General features: G+C 35.5%; 2 protein-coding genes across 4 annotated transcripts; one reads left to right on the top strand and one right to left on the bottom strand.

The window, feature by feature from the left end:
• The first annotated feature begins 1,540 nt into the window (after window positions 1-1,540).
• On the top strand, window positions 1,541-11,439 carry LOC120624294 (aromatic-L-amino-acid decarboxylase). The gene is made up of 10 exons (XM_039890755.1): window positions 1,541-1,931; window positions 3,025-3,076; window positions 4,721-4,791; window positions 5,356-5,592; window positions 6,893-7,432; window positions 7,522-7,711; window positions 7,790-7,854; window positions 9,192-9,409; window positions 10,425-10,505; window positions 11,328-11,439. Exons 1-10 carry the CDS (start codon window positions 1,617-1,619, stop codon window positions 11,437-11,439), a joined length of 1,881 nt encoding a protein of 626 aa, XP_039746689.1. The 5' UTR covers window positions 1,541-1,616.
• A 1,125-nt stretch (window positions 11,440-12,564) lies between these two features.
• LOC120624703 (methylosome protein 50-like) lies at window positions 12,565-19,113 on the bottom strand. Of its 3 annotated transcripts, none has more exons than XM_039891381.1 (7): window positions 18,960-19,113; window positions 18,669-18,857; window positions 18,276-18,442; window positions 14,174-14,350; window positions 13,919-14,084; window positions 13,428-13,599; window positions 12,565-12,957 (listed from the first exon to the last, which is right to left on the bottom strand). In XM_039891381.1, exons 2-7 carry the CDS (start codon window positions 18,778-18,780, stop codon window positions 12,753-12,755), a joined length of 999 nt encoding a protein of 332 aa, XP_039747315.1. In that variant the 5' UTR covers window positions 18,781-18,857; window positions 18,960-19,113; the 3' UTR covers window positions 12,565-12,752. The 3 variants fall into 3 exon arrangements, with proteins under 3 accessions (XP_039747315.1, XP_039747316.1, XP_039747314.1); XM_039891382.1 differs by having other exon boundaries at window positions 18,669-18,824; XM_039891380.1 differs by lacking the exon at window positions 18,960-19,113 and having other exon boundaries at window positions 18,669-18,951.
• Window positions 19,114-19,154: the final 41 nt, after the last annotated feature.

The following is a 19,154-nucleotide window of genomic DNA, read 5'->3' as shown; positions in this document are numbered from 1 at the left end:
TTATACTATACTCCAACCCCTGTTTATCAGTGTGCGTGTGTGTTAAATTCCAATTCCCCCCTTTTAAGGGTTGGCAATTTGTACCTTTGAAAAATCGTTTTTTAGACATTGTTACTGTGAGGTCCTATCTACCTACTTTTAAACATAATTCTAAAGAAGATAATTTTACGATTCCTGAATAATTTAAATCTAATAAACTAAATCGAAAGTTTAGTTAAGAAAACATACTTAATATCAACGACGTATTATAATTAGCAACAAAGTATTTATTACTAAAAATGATTGTATTTATACATAATATATTAAGTGATATTCTAAAATTAAGAAATGATCGTGAAAAGTTGCATATCGTAGCACGACAAATAGCTGACTCAATGAAGTGGGCAGAGAGGGTGGGCGGAGACGTCTCGCGCCTCGTATTAAGCTTTGGGCGGGCAGCCTAAACAAAATGCTTTTTTTAAAATTTTATTTCTATTTTCAAATTTAATTTATAGATAAACAAAGGTAAATAGGTACTTAAACTTTTTCTATTAAGTATCGTTATTTTATCGAGGTGTGAAAGCTATTTGTAAGAAAATAATGGTATTTGAACTACGAGTATATGAGTCGCATAAGTACCTACAAATAGTAAAGACAGCGTTCGACAGTACACTGAAAAACAAAGCACCACGACCAAATATTAGTCGATCGCTTTGGATAAGCGTCACTACAAGCCTGCTTAACGAACCAGGCCGTTCCGTTTTCATCTCACACCGGATTGAAAAATGATTGAAAAAGCAATGTGCTGAGTTTCTTGTCGGGTTCTTGGTAGAATCTGCTTTCCGAAACGGTGATAAGGTCACACAAACAGACTGACTTGACGTTTCCAAAATGCATACAAAGTATGTAGTGCATATAAGCAAAGTAGGATACAACCTTTCCAGTGCAAAAATTATAAATTAAATCGATTCACATTTTACGGAGTTAAGGTGTAAAGTCGTTAAAAAACTTTCAAAACGTCTCCCAAGACAGCATGTTTCTATGCTGTGTCGGGATAAAATACTGAAATTGAGTACCCAGTATTCTATCTACTTCGTGTATATAGACTAAAATCATGTTAAGTTTAATTAGAATCATTTAAGTAGTTAAGGCATGATGCGCGGCTAAGATACCGACAGACAAAAAACGATAATATTGATTGACCTCTAAAATTAAAAAAAAATCTTTAATATACAGAATTAGAACTGTCACATATTTACTATAACTATAGATATGGCTAGTACTTCCGTGATCGTTGTTAGGTAGGTACTGGTGTAAGGTGGCAAGGTATGCGCGACGTACGAACTCCAACTTGCTAAATGTAAGTAATATACTGGACTTGCAATTACGTATTCTACTTTAATTTTCCGTAATCTTAAAACGCTTATGCCTTGCGTCCCCATTCTGAAAACCGTACCCTTACCGAGGCGACCGCTCCCCGCGCGCCGTCGTCCTCTCGACCAAGAAGTGCTGCCGTTTGGTGGTCGAGTCGGCCAGAGAACATCGCGCCGTTAACACCACTAGCTGGCCTCTTACTCCAACTTTCATTTGTACAGCGTCGCTCCTACAACTAACACCGCTAAGTGTAAACCAGGACGATGGACGTCGAAGAGTTTCGTGTACGGGGTAAAGAAATGGTGGATTATATTTGTACGTACATGAATACTTTGAAGACTCGGCGTGTGACTCCGTCTGTAGAGCCAGGATACCTACGCACTGCTCTACCAGCTGAAGCTCCGGTACACCCCGAACCCTGGGATGACGTTATGAGCGACGTGGAAAACAAGATCATGCCCGGTGTAACACATTGGCAGCATCCAAGGTTCCACGCATATTTTCCAGCGGGGAATGGATACCCTTCTATTCTTGGAGATATGCTTTCAGCGGGCATCGGGTGCATCGGGTTTTCCTGGGTAAATAGTCTCTTTTAAACAATACTCACATCTACAATAGAGTATGATTATTTCAGTTTTTACTAAAAATCATGGTTAGCTCGAAAATTTACAAAAAGGCAGAAAAAGATTTGACAATACGAGTTCTTTGAATTTTTTTGTTAAATTAATAATAACTAATCATACCCCATTTTTCCATAATTTAGATAGATATACTTTACTCATTAAAGAAATAATCATTAGAATCAGTTCACAAGGGGAGGAGAATTGAGGAAGTAACATAACATGCACACAAAAAATACATCTAATCCAATTTCGAACCTCCACTTATTTTAAAGTCGTTAAACAAATAATGTAGGATTTGTTTTATAAAAATACTCCTAGTACTTTTTTTTGAGTGATTCACACATTTATCTAGTTACGTATTAAAACAAGTGCAATATAATATAAATCTTATATTATTTAATTTATTTGTTTCGTGTTTCACATGTTTTAATAACTAATATTTTTGAATTCCTCAAAAAACCTTTAATTAAAATGAAAAGTGTATAAATGCTTTATAAAATTTTCCACCTTATTTTAAGTATACTTATTACTCCTATGTTTCTATAGTAGTACTAGGTATTGTGTTTCTAAGTCGTCTTCAAGACATGCAACCTTATTGATTGTCCTGGCAATCGCAGTTTTAAATAACTTATAAAGTATTGATTGTACCGACAATCCTACAAGTTTGAAACAACTTGTAAAGGAAAGGTAGTAGAACTTTTAGCGTATACAATTGCAGCCCCACGATGGGTGCCATTTATTTATTGGGTTCGTGATAACATTTAATAAACAATGAATCTTTGAAGGTACTATATCTATTAGACTTCTTTTAATATCACATTGTGTCAGTTTAAATTATCACTACCTATCTTGCAATCAAAACGACAAGATCAGTTTAGCTGTCGAGCCGTGATATTTTTTTCGGGATAGGAAGTTTTATGAATCCATCATCATCTGGTATACAAGCTATTTCTGGGCCTTTCATCATAATCCACCGATCACTAGTTAAGCCGAACACAGGTAACACACAGATGTCCTATCGAATTTATAATGTCATGGCTAATTGCAGGCAGCAAGTCCAGCCTGCACAGAATTGGAAATAATTATGTTGGATTGGATGGGTGAGTTGCATATTATACTGTAATTGTTATTATCAGACGTTCGATAGTTATACGCTTAATCAATTTTAAGTTTGTTAACTGACGAGTTATTTAGTGTTTAAGTTAATACCCATTAAACTTAGGTAGGTATCTTATACTTTATATTAAAGCTGAAAAGTTGTTTTTCTGTTTGAACTTGCCAAAGGAACTTCCAGTCCGATTTGAAAAAAACAAATTTTTAAGGGAGCCAGGTCCTTGAGCACATTAATATATATTTATTAATGAAATTTAGCATTTTTTTTCATTTTTCTTTAATAGGGTGTTGATATATTTTAAAATTTCAAGTAAATTATATAATATCGTAGAAAATATTTATATTAATTTGCGTACAATTATAAAATTACATTACATTGCAATAGGTATACCTATCGGTCTTTTTTGCGTATTTTCGTATAATACGATATACGATGTAGGTTCAAAAGGAACCTTTTAACATTCCATCATCTTTGAACCCTCATAACGGGTTCTTTGTTCGGTTAGATAAGTTATGTTATCAAGATACATTTTCATTTACAAACGGATTGAACCTTTTGTCTTGTCAAAAGATATTCTGTGGTAAAGCCTACTCCACTGAATTTATACCTGCATATATATATATATATATTTGTATTTATTTGCATAGAAATTCGGGTACGAAAGGTTTTAATTATTGTCCGCAGACGATAATTATTCAATACAAGAAGGTACATTAGACATTTTCAAAAAATTGATGGTCATGGAAATTTATTCGCCTTGTTAATAAAATTACTATTATTTTAAAATAATATAATGAAAACTGCTTTTATTTGCACTAATATTTTGTTGTCGGGTGGAAATGAGATAGGAAATAGCGGATGTCCCAGGTATATATATATATATATTTGTATTTATTTGCATAGAAATTCGGGTACGAAAGGTTTTAATTATTGTCCGCAGACGATAATTATTCAATACAAGAAGGTACTTTAGACATTTTCAAAAAATTGATGGTCATGGAAATTTATTCGCCTTGTTAATAAAATGACTATTATTTTAAAATAATATAATGAAAACTGCTTTTATTTGCATATATATATTTTGTTGTCGGGTGGAAATGAGATAGGAAATAGCGGATGTCCCAGGTTCCCTGATCGGGCAAAAAAATCATATTCAGTTACTGGATACTTTGCCCGGCGTTCTTTTAACTCCGTGCCTCGTAGATTCCGGTTATTAGAACTTCGGATAATAATCCTTTAAGTTTATCAAGCCGCATTGAAGCAGTATACAGAGGATGAAGGCTATTACTCCCTCTTTCCTTTGGTGAGAAAGATTTAGAGCTTAGCGCCTAACAGTGGGACACTGATGAGGTCCGTAATTAATTAACTGTCATCGGGGTAAGAACAGGTTCTTGGGTAGATATTCCAATCTGTCAATCTGCTTCGCACTCTGGCATAAGAGTCACCTCACTGTGACTATTATAGTCTGTGTCAGCTTTATGTAATTTTTCTTTCTTTTGTTCTCGTTTATATTGCATAAAATAATTTCCTGTGTATTTAATTAGTGCAGTTGGCGTTAACCGCACTAATTGAATAAAAATAAATAAATAAAATAAAAATGTATTCTATGCTTTATTAAAAATGATTACAGGAAAAGCCATAGGTCTACCACCTGCATTTTTAGCACTTGAAGAAGGCAGTAAAGGCGGTGGTGTCATTCAGGTAAGTTTTGATGAGGTTTCTTAATATTAAAATTTGATACTTATAACATGATTTATTGTTATACCACAGACTAACTGATAAACCAAATTCTATAGAGATCCACTTTAAGGACTTTTTAAATCAATAAACATAATATTTAATAGTGTTAAGAGTTTATTTTAAATTAAATGGAATGCTGTCCGTCTGCCAGAGCGTCACAACTTCAGGAGGGAAAGACGTGACTTCAAAAAAAGGTCGAATAACGAAGACAAAAAAAAAATTTAAGATCGGGTCATCTTTATTTCTCACATATTTTTGTTGCTTCTGAAAAACAAGAGGAACGATAAACTGTAGCAAAACTTCCCGGGCGCAGTGGTTTTCCAAGTAGAACGCCCCGCGTTTGATTTACCAACCAATGAACAAAGATGTGCCACTTAGCGACCGTTTTGGAAGAATGTAAAAAAAAACGGGGGGTTTTGTCATACTTAAACTGAATGCACCCTTCAAATGTAAGACACTTATTTAACAGCTATTCCGACATTATTCCACGTTTATTTAGTTTAAAAATAATGTACTTAATCGCAGGGATCGGCGAGCGAGTGTGTCCTCGTATCGATGTTAGCGGCAAGGGCCGCCGGTATCAAACGATTGAAGCATCAATTCCCCACCGTCGATGAGGGTCTGTTGCTCTCCAAGCTAATCGCATATTGTTCAAAAGAGGCTCACTCTGGCGTCGAAAAGGCTGCTATGATCAGCTTCGTTAAACTCCGCATCTTACAACCAGATGAAAATGGATGCTTAAGAGGCCAAACTCTCAAAGAAGTAAGTGAAGGGCTATCTTACCTTAGCCTAAATCGAGACATACAGACATACCTATCTTATGATTTTTTTTAGGTTAGCATTAAATACCTACTAATTGATTTACCTTATTGAAATGTATTAAGACTATTAGGATTATAAGTAGTTATTGTACGTATGTATACTTATATTTCATTCCTGGGAAAACAAACTATGGTAAGATAACACAATTAGTATTATTTCTATCTTTTTACTACTCACGTTTGAAAGAATTAACTTCTTCCTCTTTGGGGATGAAAATAAACCCCGAATTCACGGGCAAATCTAATTGGAAAACTGAAATTAATACTTGAAATCTGCTAGTTTCTTAGTAGCAAAGTTATAAAAATCCACGTTATTACAATCTCTTTCCATACTGAAAATTTTAATTCTTTATTTCATCACTCAAGTCTTTGGATAAATAAGTAGCGCCGGGACCATTTAATACACCAGGCTAATAATATTTGCACATGTAGGTATATTATGCAAGTTATATAATGGAAAAATTACATCCAGATTGGTAACTGTACCGAACATTAGTAGATATTAATATTTCGGCTCAATCCAGTGATTGAGCCGAATATGTTCATAAATCTATATCAAACCGCTAAAACAACAAAGAAACAGACAATTTCGCATTTATATTATGGGATGGTATAGCTCTAGTAACTTAAGATGATAATGCGATAATTAAGTCGGTATGCCACGATGAGATTCAAATAATAATCGGGCGGTAATTGAAGAGGTGGGCCGCATCGCATCATATCAAGGTTCCGCGCGCCTTCGGCGGCGGGCGTTTAATGAAACGGCGGATGCCGGAAATACGTGGCGAGCCGAGTGGCAATACGCCGCATTGTGCGCCACTTTCTGTCTCGGGAATATTGAAAATTTAATCATTGGACCCCCTTCATATAATGGATGACGATTCATATTCAAACTATGTGCTTAGAAATTTTAAATAATAGGTATTCAATCATAGCACATATATCTTTGAATTCAGATCTACTTCTGAAATATACAAAGGAACCTTCGTTTCGCTCTTGCCTGCCTTTATTCACCTAACTTACCTGTGATTTATGCTACGTGGGATATGAATTTTTGTGTCAATGAAACTATTTTAGTAAGCGTTTAAATTGTATATTTTTATAAATCCACAATCTTAACTCACTTATCATAATTTGTAGTAACATAAAGGTCCTATACAGTCTATAGTGGTAAGATTATCCAATATTTAAGTTAAACAAATCTCCGCACACTAAATGTCTCATTAATCTGTTTATCCAAGGCCATGGAAGAAGATGAAGAAGCTGGACTGGTGCCGTTCTTTGTATCAACTACATTGGGTACAACATCGTGCTGTTCTTTTGACAATTTGCCCGAGATAGGCCCCATTGCGAGAAAGTTTCCATGCGTGTGGTTACATGTGGACGCAGCATACGCCGGCAACGCATTTCTCTGTCCCGAACATAAATGCCATCTAGCTGGGATTGAATATGCAGACTCCTTCAATACTAATCCGAATAAACTGATGCTTACGGCGTTTGACTGTTCCCTGCTGTGGGTAACCAATCGATATCTACTTACTTCTGCTCTGGTTGTGGATCCTCTGTACTTACAGCACTGTTATGATCACACTGCTATTGACTACCGCCACTGGGGAATACCGCTCAGCCGCCGCTTTCGCTCTCTCAAGCTGTGGTTTATGCTGAGGAGTTACGGTATCAGTGGCTTGCAGAAGTATGTGAGAAGACACTGCGAACTGGCTAAATATTTCGAAAAGCTCGTCAAAAAGGACGAGAGATTTGAAGTTTGCAATCAAGTGAAGGTAGGTACTTGCTTACAAAATTGTATTTAAATAGTTTTAGTTTTTGTTAAGTTTAGGAAATAACAATGAATACTTGCGATTTATTTTAGTTGGGATTAGTGTGCTTTCGTCTTATCGGAGGTCCTGAGGAAACACCCCAGCAGGTCGATGACCTGAACAAGAAATTGCTGACAAACATAAATGCTTCTGGTAAACTTCACATGGTCCCAGCCTCAGTGCGTGACCAATTTGTGATCCGTTTCTGCGTTGTAAGCCAACAAGCTACCCGGGAAGATATTGGTAATTATAGCATTTTACCCACATTATACTTAATGCATATCTTTTTTAATTGTACTTAATAACAATTTTGTTTTTCAGAAATTGCTTGGGACATCATAATAGACTTCGCAACGGAATTAATCGAAGGCCCAGACAAGGAAAGGGTGAGCAAAATAACAGCCAATTAATAGAATATAAAAATTTAATATACATGTCTATCCTATACCTATAGAGATAACCTACCGGCGTTGTTTTTCGCATTGCATCAAAATCGGACAAAGTTATTATATTCATTTATGTCAACGATTGCCACTGATCGCTTGTGGACTGTAGCCGCAAAACACATGAATTCTAGGCATAAAAGATTCACAAGTAGTTAATGTAAAGAAACAATGAAAACAATCCACCCGTTAGAGTGCTACGATGTCACACTCACAAATACACATACATCGCACAGTATGGCATTCTAATGCAACTACTGCAGTGGCATGCATATCGAGGGTATTTACAGGGTATGTAGATGACATAAAATTAAGAAAATCTCCAGTACGAGTCATAAATACTTTAAGGCTAGGTTTTATACAACTCTTACAACACCTATCCTTAAGTATTTTATAACCCATACCCATATGGAGGTTTTCTTCATTATATATTATCTGCATCCCATGTGCATACCCGCCACCGGCAACTAGTGTGTAGGTGCACAGAGAGGTAGGTAGGTATATACCTATTGTGTGCCATCCAGTCAAACATTCAAAATTCAAATAAGCCTACTTTATATTTACCTACCTAATTTGAAACGCCAATCTTGTGAGAGATGAAAGCAGGGCTGCTTGCTCCGGCAATGATAAGTTAAAAAAAGCAATATTGCCAAGTTTATTAAACCCGAGGTAGTTTAATAATGGTGATAATTAGCAGAGTCTAGCCGAGTCTTTGGTAGACTTCACACGCATTTGAAGAACTCTCAGTAATGCAGGTTTCCTAACGGTGTTTTCCTGCACCGTTAAAGCAGAGATATTTTAATTGCTTAAATTAATTAATTAATATTGGGTACTGAGGAAAGCTAGAGGTGCATGCCGGTGATCGAACTCGGTCCCTCGGGCTATCTCTGCTTCGTGATACGGTTTAGTGATATCATCAGATCAACCCGGCCCACTACAGGGCACGGGTCTTCTCCCACAATGAGAAGGGGTTAAGGCCGTAGTCCACCACGCTACGCCAGTGCGGATCGGTGGAATTCACACACCTTTGAGAACATTAGGGTGAACTCTCAGGTATGCAGGTTTCCTCACGATGTTTTCGATAGTTTGATATTTTAATGGCTTACAAACGCACATAACTTAGAAAAGTTAGAGGTGCGTGCTGGGATTCGAAATCGGCCCCCCTAAAGTTAAGTCAAAGTCGCCTTACGATTTAACAATATGGCCGTAGTTAATAGTTCAACACGTTGGCCCAGTGCGGATTGGTGATATCGGGCTATAATAATTTTGGAATAACACAGGACTTAAACGAGGAGCGTGCTCGCAAGCACCGCGCAGCTTTGGCACACAAGCGTTCCTTCTTCGTGCGCATGGTGAGCGACCCGAAGATCTACAACCCCGCTATCAACAAGACCCCGCCGCCCGTACCCACCAGCCCGGGCACGCCACCGCAGCCCGCACCCGCCACACCAGACACACCTTCCGACACCGACTCGATTCAACTTGTTCCTTCAACTCCGTAAGTAAACCCAAACGTTTTTTGTTTTAGTTATATTAAACCCATACCCCTTTATTGGTTTTTACACCGTACCGGAACGCTAAATCGCTTAACCTTTCGCCCTAGTATCCTCGACTTTTCCTTAAACTACTATGAACACGTCTTTACGTCTGACCAAAGAAAATAAGGATAATTGCTTAGACTGAGGAAGATTTGTGAGGACATCTTCCAGGTCACTTGCATCATTTTCCTCCAGCACTAGATTTTCAGAGCGTATATTTTTTTCTCAATCTCTGGCAAGGTCCACTTCTCCGAGGCGAAGAGAAAGAGATAGGCGAAAAGTGCTTTCTTTTTAGCTTAACTTTTTTACACAGGGGTTACGTATCCAATGAGTGAAGTGTACTTACCCTACTACTAAATTACGGGTTTCGTACATGTTGAATACGAGGGTGGCTTAAGACTTTCTGAGACAAAGTCAAGTTCAATTCTTCAATGGGCAACCAGCAAATCTGCATGCAATCAGTAATTGTACCTACTGCAGTCTGCACATTTAAATAGGCTTAGGTAATTAATAAATAAATATACTACGAAAATACACACATCGCCACACACCTAAAAGCCAACAAAGCAAAAAAAGAAGAAGATGACTGATCAATATTTTAATGAATAATATACATAAATACTCAAATACACCCATACACTGAAAAACATTCATGTTCATCACACAAACATTTTTCCAGTTGTGGGAATCGAACCCACGGCCTTAAACCCAGAAAGCAGGGTCGCTCCCCACTGCGCCAATCGACCGTCAAAAAATGGGGAAAAAAGTAACAAATAAGAATCTTTAATTCAGCATAAATGATTAAATACAAAAAAAATCAGGTCATGAAACTTATACCTACCTTTCATCAGCCCGAAACGAACGCGAACTACTGTCTCAACTCTCTAAAAGTTCAGTGTTAATATGAACGTTTAAGTAGGTATAATATAAGAGTTCATTATTTTATTATATGCTTTATATTTGATTTTTTTTCAGGAAACAATCATCTTGGATCAGCTGGCCGCTTGCTTTCTTCTTCCAAAGCGTTGATAACGAAGCTAATGATTTGCCACTCAGGTAATTATCCCGACGTAAAATATTTTATAATATTTTACAAACACAAATGCATACCCAACCCTACTACGTAGGTAGATAGCTAGAACATAAAGCGGCCCGAAGCAGCCTTTAATGGTGAAATAATACCTTTATGTACCAATTATAGGTAGATACTCACTCGCAGCTTTTTGTTTGTTTGTTTGAAATCTTTATTGCACACACATTTTATACAAAGTAAACACATATACAGAAGAAACTAAGAATAGAAAATAGAGCGTGCAAAGGCGGTCTTATCACTAAAGCGTCTCTTTCAGACAACGTTTGACGTTAGGAAAAACGAAGGAACGGGTTGGTGCACCAATTGAAGTTTAAAATATATATGTATATATACTCATTGGTAAAAATCCTTAAAAAATTTGAGAATAGAGACTACGAGGCAGACTTCGACCCGAATCAACTCAGAAACAGGTGCTCGTACCTTCTACATTCTACAAAGCTATACATTTTTATTATTGTTTTATAATAATAATTGACGGACCTTGAATTTATCAATACCTAATTTGCTCTGATCTGGTCGGTGGCTTCGGCCGGGGCCAGTTACCACCTCACCTACAAAGACGTGCCGCTAAGCGATTTAGCGTTCCGGTACGATGTCGCGTAAAAACCGATTAGGGTAGGTATGAGTTAAATATAACTGCCATACTCCCTTAATTTGACTGCATCATCACTTAGTGTACCAGTTGAGATTGCAGTCAAGGGCTAACTTGTAGTGTACTATAAATATAAGTATGTAATGTAATATAAAAAACTGCACTCCTTAAGAGACTTTCTGGCTTTGTCCAGGTTCCGTCACCTGGATACGATGGTGCGGCTGAAGAGCCCCAACCACGGACGGCGCGGCTCTACCCCCGGAGCGTCTCCCGAACGCCGCGCCACATCCCCCGCCCCGCGTTGACTCCGAGCATGCCGTAGCTGATCATGTTATTATAAATTATAATATTTTATCAATAAACAACTTTATGAGCATTTAGATATTATTTTGATCATTTTCCTAAACATCATTTGTTGGTTTCGTTGATACTTAAGATCTTAACTAAAAACTTTTTTTCTATAGTAATTATAATAGAAGGGGCAAGTAGGTTATCCCTGACCCCTGACCTATACAACGTGTAACAGAACCACGAAATAATATTAAAGGATGCATAAGTATATTATAAAAGGAATCACCCTGTTAAAACATTGAATCAAAAGAATCATATTATTTTATCCATACAAACGAATTCAAAACATTCTAAGTGTTTACTCATGACAACCTTATTGAAGATAAAAGACCGACACGCGCATAGTACCTACGCTACGCGACGCGTACCTAACAAGTGACAGTAGTCACATGGTTTTTATTTTGCATGTGATGTTAGGGCTGTATCTGATTTATTTCATTAAAAAGTATGGCAGTGGTTTATTCAAAAACTATTAGGTTCTCGGTTTCACATATAAGTCTCAGAAGTAATATTTCGGTTTTCATTTACACGTTGTAAGTAGGTGTGATGAAAACCACGGTCTATGAATAGAGCAACACTCGCAGGGCATTGGAGAAACACTTCGTGCAACGTCCGCCCTTTGTCCGTCAGCCTTATTCGAAGGTATGGTTCGTATGCCTGTAATTTCACCGGCATCCTTCGGAACGCAGCAATGTTGTTTTGGCGGCGGAAATAATTATAGCGGTAGTACTCCGCCGGACATGCTCTGACACAAAAACTCTATAACTACTAAGATAGTACAAAGTTGTCAAAAAATCAGCTGTTATTAACACAAAGGGGTTACGCACTGCAAAAACTGAAAGCATCTATTTAGCGATCAATTGCATTCAACTTTACCTGTGTTTCTCATGTTAAAAACGGATATATACCGATTTAGATGAAATATTGTGTTGTATATTTTAATGGGTTCCTAAATGTTTTGAAAACAAAATAGGACCCAGTGGCTTCTTTACGTCGGCCGGGTTCGCTAGTAATCTTTATATTTTTTCATCGAGTTCTGTGACAAAGGATTTTTAATTAAATTCCCATAATCATTTAAAATATTATTTATTTAGCATTAGTTTATTTTAAATGATAAAAAAATGTTATATACAAAACATAACTTAACGGGCAGCGTACTATTATTTTAACACTTTTGCCCATAGAAATTAAGGCCCGGAAAACGTATCATTTTAGTTTAAACTTTGTGTATTTAAACCTTTAACAGATTATATATTTAGTCATCATTTTATGTACTTATTTTGTGGATCTTTGTTTCGCCATCCCACCCTACTGTGTGTAAAACATTTTTGTCGTCCACATCCCAAGCCATTCCTCTTATATAATTACTGTGTAAATTACTGTTTTCGTAAATCAAATTCAATTTACAATCATCATGGAACTCAAACACTGATAATATTTTGTTATCGCAGCACACAGAAACTCGATCGCATCTGAAACCAATCAATCACAATTTAGTTTAAAATATAAATCAGAATTCTATTTATTATATTTACTATTTGTTGGCCGCGTGCCTCGACCGCGCAATTAGTTAATGCATCACGACAATAGACTTTACAATAACAACTTTACTTAACAATTATTCATCGTAAGTCTACATCTCCTGAGGATGCTCCTGTTTCGGAGCGAAACGTGCGTAGAGTGTACATTGCCGAAGATCTGTTTGGTGTGGCGTATAAGGATTGAAGAAATTATAAATTACTCCACACAGATTTTTGCTTTGCTTTTCGCGGAGTACAGCAAATTAAGCTTAATTTTGATAATGCCAATGTTACGAAATGTTTCATCACCATGATACAGTACCTTGAACTTCCTACACATTTACTAGGTATTTTTTATAGAAATTTCTGGTATAATATATAATAATAATTCTGAGAATAAAGACAAAAAGAAAATCACTTACTCGGGTTGAACACAAATTTTATGGATCGCTGCCGGGAATTCAGTGAGTTTTGTCACATTTTCAGGATTTCTAATATCAATGAGACTCAAGGCTCCAGCTTCGTCACCAAAGAAGAGATGATATTCATCCAACCATTGTAAACAACGAATGCCACAGTCATTTCTGGTTAGATCTATAAAATAATATTATTTAATAACAATGATGATTATGATTTTGTGGAATACTATATCTAAGATATGCTATTAAATTCAACTAGCGTTAAAGGAGTTCGTTTATTTTAGAATGGAGCCCGGCTCACCTACTTTCTGCCATTTTTATTAATACCTCAATAACTTATACATTGGAAATCAAACTTTTTCAAAAACTCTGTCTTTTAAAATTGCAGGCAAGTATAAGTCTAAGTATATAAGTCAAAATATTCAATCCTCCTTATTTCTATAAAACTGAAAGGAATTGAAGATTACATAGACATAAGTCATACAAATAATTACCTAAAACTGGTTTTTCAACATTTCCATCCCATAATGATGCGTAATAATCTAAGGAGCCAGTTGCAAAGCTTGAGCCAGACTGTGGCCTTACTGAAACCCCATAAATTGATTTACTATGAGCTGCAATATAATTACGTGCACATATTAAATCAGAAATATCCCATACCTGCAAAAAAATACTTGAATTTAATAATATGTATATCATACTTTAAGCTTGAATACATTCTTTAATGGCACCGGTTAAGAAATATTTACCTTAATGTTTCCATCAGCACCAACAGTGACATACTCATTACCAGGAGTCAAACAGTCCATTGCCATCACACCACCATCATGTTCAGCAACTGACATATCTTCATTCCATTGATCCCAAGCATCATCAGCATTGCAAGTCCATATGCTCAAAGCACCATTATCATCACCAAGCAATACCTTTGCAAAATTGAACTTAGTTTAAGTTTATAATCATAATATTGTATGCTTAATTAGCAATAATTGGTTTTGTACATAATACATTTCTAAGCAAAAACAATAGAGTAGAACCCCAGACTTCAAGACTTTGATGGATAAATTCAAAATTCATTTATTTCAAGTATGCCTAACATAAGCACTCTTGAAACGTCAAGTATGTCTGTTTGTAGTGACTCTTCCACCGGTTCGGAAGGCAGATTCTACCGAAAAGAAGCCAGCAAGAAACTCAGCAGTTACTCTTTTCCGACATGGTTTTACAATTTAACAATCTTTGTTTTATCTTGTGCAAGATGAAAGCGGAGAGCAGCTAGCTTCCAGACAACCTTGTCATTAAGAAATTCATCAATAGTATAGTAATCTCGATGTATTTGATTTGTTTTTATACATTCTTTAAACTTATGTAATGGTAAATCTAATATTACTTTCGGTATCATCTTATAAAAGCAAACCACGTCGATATCACGTCGGGGTCACCATTTGTTGTGGTGCCCTGTATTTCCTTAGGGTGTCACTGGGAGTACTCCAATTAAAAGATGTTAATGCGACTCACATGTATAATTGATAAACCGCGTTTCACAAGCAGAGACGCGCCGAGTACTGTCGTATCGCGCGCAGTCGAACTATATATATATATATATATATATATATATATATAAGTACAATCAACATGTATCCACATACTCAGCCCCACAAAGGTTTTTGTACTTTCCTAAGACGATATGCTGATATCACTAATTTATGACCGTTTCTAGAAAGTCGATTGTTTATATCCATTTTTATTTTATGTAGATTAATATTTTGTTTAAATTGTTATAAATATAATACGAAGCTACTGTAAGTCAACCTATTTCTTTAAATAAAAGTCGATTGTTTATATCCATTTTTATTTTATGTAGATTAATATTTTGTTTAAATTGTTATAAATATAATACGAAGCTACTGTAAGTCAACCTATTTCTTTAAATTTTTCACGGAGAGATTCGCGTGATCTGAGTTTGTATATTGATCGGACAGCTCTTTTTTTTAAATATAAATATAGTATCTATGTCAGCTGCTTTGCCCCATAGCAAGATCCCATATTACACTATGAAAATACGCAAAATAGACAAGCCTAGCAGTTTCAACGTCTGTAAACTGTACGCATGCAGCTAGCTGAGCTAAGTTTACCCGCTAATTATATGGGCACCCCACTGAAGCTTACAATCCATGTCACACCTAGAATAACTCTCCATTTTAATAGATTCTCCGTTATATTTTTATCACTTCGTTTTTTTAGCATTTAAAAGTAAGTTATTGGCAGTAAACCGGTGAGACCCATGATACATAGCCCGGTTTACATTGTCAGAGTTGTCTTTACTTCTATCAGTCTTAAAAATGAGTGATGTAAACAGTACAATGTCACAAGTGTTACTGACATGCGGTGGTAGATCATTTATATACACTAAAAATAGAAAGGGACCCAAAATTGAGCCCTGTGGGACACCCATTAAGACAGGAGAACCCTGCGACTTTACGTCCTTTATGCGGCACTGAGGCAAGAGACAATCAAAGGCTTAGTTTAAGTAACAAGGTTTTATGTTCAACACAGTCGAATGCTTTGGATAGATCACAAAATACACCAATAGCATTCTGTGAACGTTCCCAGGCACCGTAAACATGTTTTATCAGTTTAGCACCCGCATCCGTTGTGATACGACATGAAGTAAAGCCATACTGATCTGGGTGAAGAAGGTTATTAACATCAAAATTTTCTCAAATTTGGTAAGTATGATTTTTTCAAATATCTTAATAAGAGAAGGTTAGATTGAAATAGGCCTGTAATTATTTAGGTCAGCTTTATTATTACCAGATTTAAACATAGGAATGAGTTTTCCATGTTTCATTAGAGTTGGAAAAATACCCATATCAACACATTCATTGAAATTCTAGCTAAATATGGAGCAATGACGTCAATGATTTTACCTCTATCACTACTACTATGCCTGTTACTATCACAGGCATGCCCCATAGATCACCTGCCTTTTTCATTTTTTTTTTATAATATCTGATGCAGATATATGTTTAAAATTAAACATGAGCAGCTGTAGATGAGGAATTTACAGAATCTGTTAACAAAACAGGAACATTCTGAAAGAAGTTTTCGAACATACTGGCAACCTCCCTGTCAGAGGGTACTTTATTATTGTTAACAATTAACTCATAGTCCATATCGCGGGACTTAATCTTTCCAGATTCCATTCCAGATACTAACCACTTCCCAGGTAGTGCGTATTTTGTTATCAGATTTCAAAATTTTACCCTTAATATATAGCGATTGAGCATATAAATAAACATTCTTAAATATTTTAGAATAAGTTTTTACATGTCCGAGAAAGGTTGAAGTGGGATTATACTGTTTTTCACCATACGGTTCGTACAATGTATCCCTATTTTTGTAAATACCTACAGTAGCCCAATCACTAAACTTTAAGTTTTTACTAAAATCTATGAATTTAAATTTGAATTTTTTTTCCATGGTTTTGGAAAGCGTACCATAAAGGTTGTCAGGATTGCAGTTGTCAAAATTTAAGACACAGATTTTGGTGGATATTTCACCTTTGAAACATAACTTTGCTTGTGGTTATCGGCCTGCACTTTACAACTTGTTTTATTTTATTTGTATTATTCAAAACAGTAATTAGTTGGCCACAATTTTCTGACCTTAAGTTGTTAAATATTGAGGTTGATAGTTGAAAAATATATTATCAGAACAAGTTGCAGAGGTTGCTGATTTTCTATTAAGTTCCCTAAAAGCATGATTGAGATTTAAATAGGTTAATCAACCTTATAGTAGTTGTAATTTATACTAAAATATCAACAGTGAAAACTGCATACTATATTTTTTTGTGTAAACAGACATGCTTCCGAAACATCCTCCATTACATCTACACAATGGTTAAAATCACCTAAGGATGGTATACACACACTATAATAAATCTCTCTAGCTCCACACAAGATAATTCCACAGAGTGTTAAATAGAATGTTGTTTCGTTCTTTACAGTTTAAATTGTTGCTCACAAAAAAGTATATATTGGAAAAATATTATTAGTTATTGTACTTATATACAGTTTTTATGTTAAAGCCATGACTTTATCCTTGTAAATGTAAAATGTAAAACTAAAAAGTTGGTCCTACTTATTATCGCTAACATAAAGAAAAAGCTTGCATAACTTGTCAGGCATTTCCTTTGACAGAGACACACACACACACACAGAAGCCAAGCTTATAACATTAGATATATAGATATATAGAAGCAGACAACAGTTTTTGTGACATAGAAACTGCCCCAAGTTATTCTTTAGTTCAATAGGTTTTAAAAATAGATACAAAAACATTAATATTCAACAAAAAAGAAATTTTCTTCATGAATGTATGTTTTTATCAGTTTTTTATATTATTAAAACAAAAGATACACCAAACACACTTTGGTTTTAGAATATGTTCATAACTTGCTGATAACAAACTTATCCCATTAAAGCATATCTCTTATAAGCAGACGCCTATGCTCAGCATGACATTAATAATCAACTGAATTAAATAAATAATAATTTATATACTACGACAACGCACACATCGCCATTTAGCCCCAAAGTAAGCGTAGCTTGTGTTATGGGTACTGAGATGACTGATGAATATTTTTATGAATAATATACATAAATACTTATAATATTCATATAAACACCCAGACACTGAAAAACATTTATGCTCATCACACAAACATTTTTCAGTTTCGGGAATCGAACCCACTGCCTTGGACTCAGAAAGCAGGGTCACTGCTAACTGCGCCAATCGGCCGTCAAACATTAAAAAGATGATGATGAAACTTACACATTTTGTAAAACTTACCTTGTTTGATCTTTCAATAAAGCACCCATCTGCAGAACCACTTGTTAAATAAATATCTTTTTTTGGCGGCCTCCTAGTTTTGTTGTCAGACCATTTAGAACAAATACTGGCACCACCATTCCAATATCTTCCTGTTAGTTCAGAACACCCAATCAGAGAAGTTCCATCTACAACAGAATTTAGACAAAAATATCATCAATAGTCCATAACATAAATGCCTGATTACAGATTGATTGATAATTTACTTTCAACTATTCAATTTCAGACAATCATTAAATAATAAATGTGGTAGATACCTTAGGTAGTTGTACCATCTGAAAAAATTTGAGGTTACTTTTGCTTTTTGTTTGAATCGCTACTTGCCGAAAAGATATAAATTACAATAAAATTTACCAGTATTAATACGAATATAGTCGAGATACGGTTGAGTGCTTGTTCCTGATGTATCAGTTCTGTAAACTTCGGCATTTAAATGCGGCGGAACTATTTTGTTGCTGTTGTCCATTTTGCAATTGTAACACTCGTTTTTTCGTATCTTTTCGTGTCCTTCTAAATAAAAGCCCAATTACTAAACTGCTTTAACTGAAATCCGTTAAAACAGAAGTTCTACTAATATTACTTTCAAAAATTAAAATTCGTAAATTTTTAGTTTTGGTCAAGTTTTTTCAAAGACAGTTTATTTACTTTATTATTACTACTTTGTTCTTTGGTCACAGTCCATTAAATGACCTCATAGACGGGGCCTGTTTTCTACCGATCAAATACAGATATAATTTTTTTTAATTTGCTTTTAGTCTCACAAAAAGAACTAAGTAAAGTATCAATGTTATTGCTGAGGACTTTACCTGCAATCACTGATACAGGACCCAATTTCAATAT

This window comes from Pararge aegeria, chromosome 6 (assembly GCF_905163445.1).
Source record: "Pararge aegeria chromosome 6, ilParAegt1.1, whole genome shotgun sequence".
Classification (NCBI taxonomy): domain Eukaryota; kingdom Metazoa; phylum Arthropoda; class Insecta; order Lepidoptera; family Nymphalidae; genus Pararge; species Pararge aegeria.
Note: the sequence above shows the minus strand (reverse complement) of the source record. Positions and strands in the feature narration are given on the sequence as shown.

What these genes read in the sequence shown, in the direction of transcription:
- LOC120624294 (XM_039890755.1), top strand. Translation starts at nt 1,617, where the DNA reads ATGGACGTCGAAGAGTTTCGTGTACGGGGTAAAGAAATGGTGGATTAT. An exon ending in AAGGCGGTGGTGTCATTCAG is followed by an intron (nt 4,792 to 5,355) that starts GTAAGTTTTGAT and finishes ACTTAATCGCAG; the next exon opens with GGATCGGCGAGCGAGTGTGT. An exon ending in AAGGCCCAGACAAGGAAAGG is followed by an intron (nt 7,855 to 9,191) that starts GTGAGCAAAATA and finishes GGAATAACACAG; the next exon opens with GACTTAAACGAGGAGCGTGC.
- LOC120624703 (XM_039891381.1), bottom strand. Translation starts at nt 18,780, where the DNA reads ATGGACAACAGCAACAAAATAGTTCCGCCGCATTTAAATGCCGAAGTT. An exon ending in TTATTGAAAGATCAAACAAG is followed by an intron (nt 14,351 to 18,275) that starts GTAAGTTTTACA and finishes AATTTTGCAAAG; the next exon opens with GTATTGCTTGGTGATGATAA. An exon ending in GTGCTGATGGAAACATTAAG is followed by an intron (nt 14,085 to 14,173) that starts GTAAATATTTCT and finishes ATTTTTTTGCAG; the next exon opens with GTATGGGATATTTCTGATTT.